This window comes from Ceratina calcarata, unplaced genomic scaffold (genome assembly GCF_001652005.2).
Source record: "Ceratina calcarata isolate Rehan_Ccalc_2016 unplaced genomic scaffold, ASM165200v1 scaffold15868, whole genome shotgun sequence".
Classification (NCBI taxonomy): domain Eukaryota; kingdom Metazoa; phylum Arthropoda; class Insecta; order Hymenoptera; family Apidae; genus Ceratina; species Ceratina calcarata.
In genome coordinates, this window is record NW_017137142.1 from 1 (window position 1) to 388 (window position 388).

General features: G+C 33.2%; 1 protein-coding gene across 1 annotated transcript; it reads left to right on the forward strand.

Annotated features, from left to right (window-relative positions):
- Positions 1-5: 5 nt before the first annotated feature.
- On the forward strand, positions 6-382 carry Ufc1 (Ubiquitin-fold modifier conjugating enzyme 1; the record flags this gene model as incomplete). The annotated part of the gene is made up of 2 exons (XM_018037166.1): positions 6-182; positions 258-382. Coding segments are annotated over 2 exons (267 nt in total), but the record flags the coding sequence as incomplete, so codon positions are not given.
- Between the last annotated feature and the right edge of the window lie 6 nt (positions 383-388).

Sequence of the window (388 nt, forward strand, 5' to 3'; positions counted from 1 at the left end):
AATTAAATGTTCAGATACCTGTCACGTATCCTACAACTGCACCAGAGATAGCTTTGCCAGAATTAGATGGTAAAACAGCAAAAATGTACAGAGGTGGAAAAATATGCCTTACAGATCATTTTAAACCTTTGTGGGCACGTAACGTTCCAAAATTTGGTATTGCACATGCCATGGCACTTGGAGTAAGTCTTTCTACATTTATGTATAAACTTTCAAATCATTCTTTGTAACTACATGTACAAAAACATATTTTTTAGCTTGGTCCATGGTTAGCAGTTGAAATTCCAGACCTTATAGAGAAAGGTGCTATAACTCATAAAGATAAACTTGACGAACATAAATCATAAGGGTAGAGGAAATTATTGTATAATATAAGTTCTTTTATATG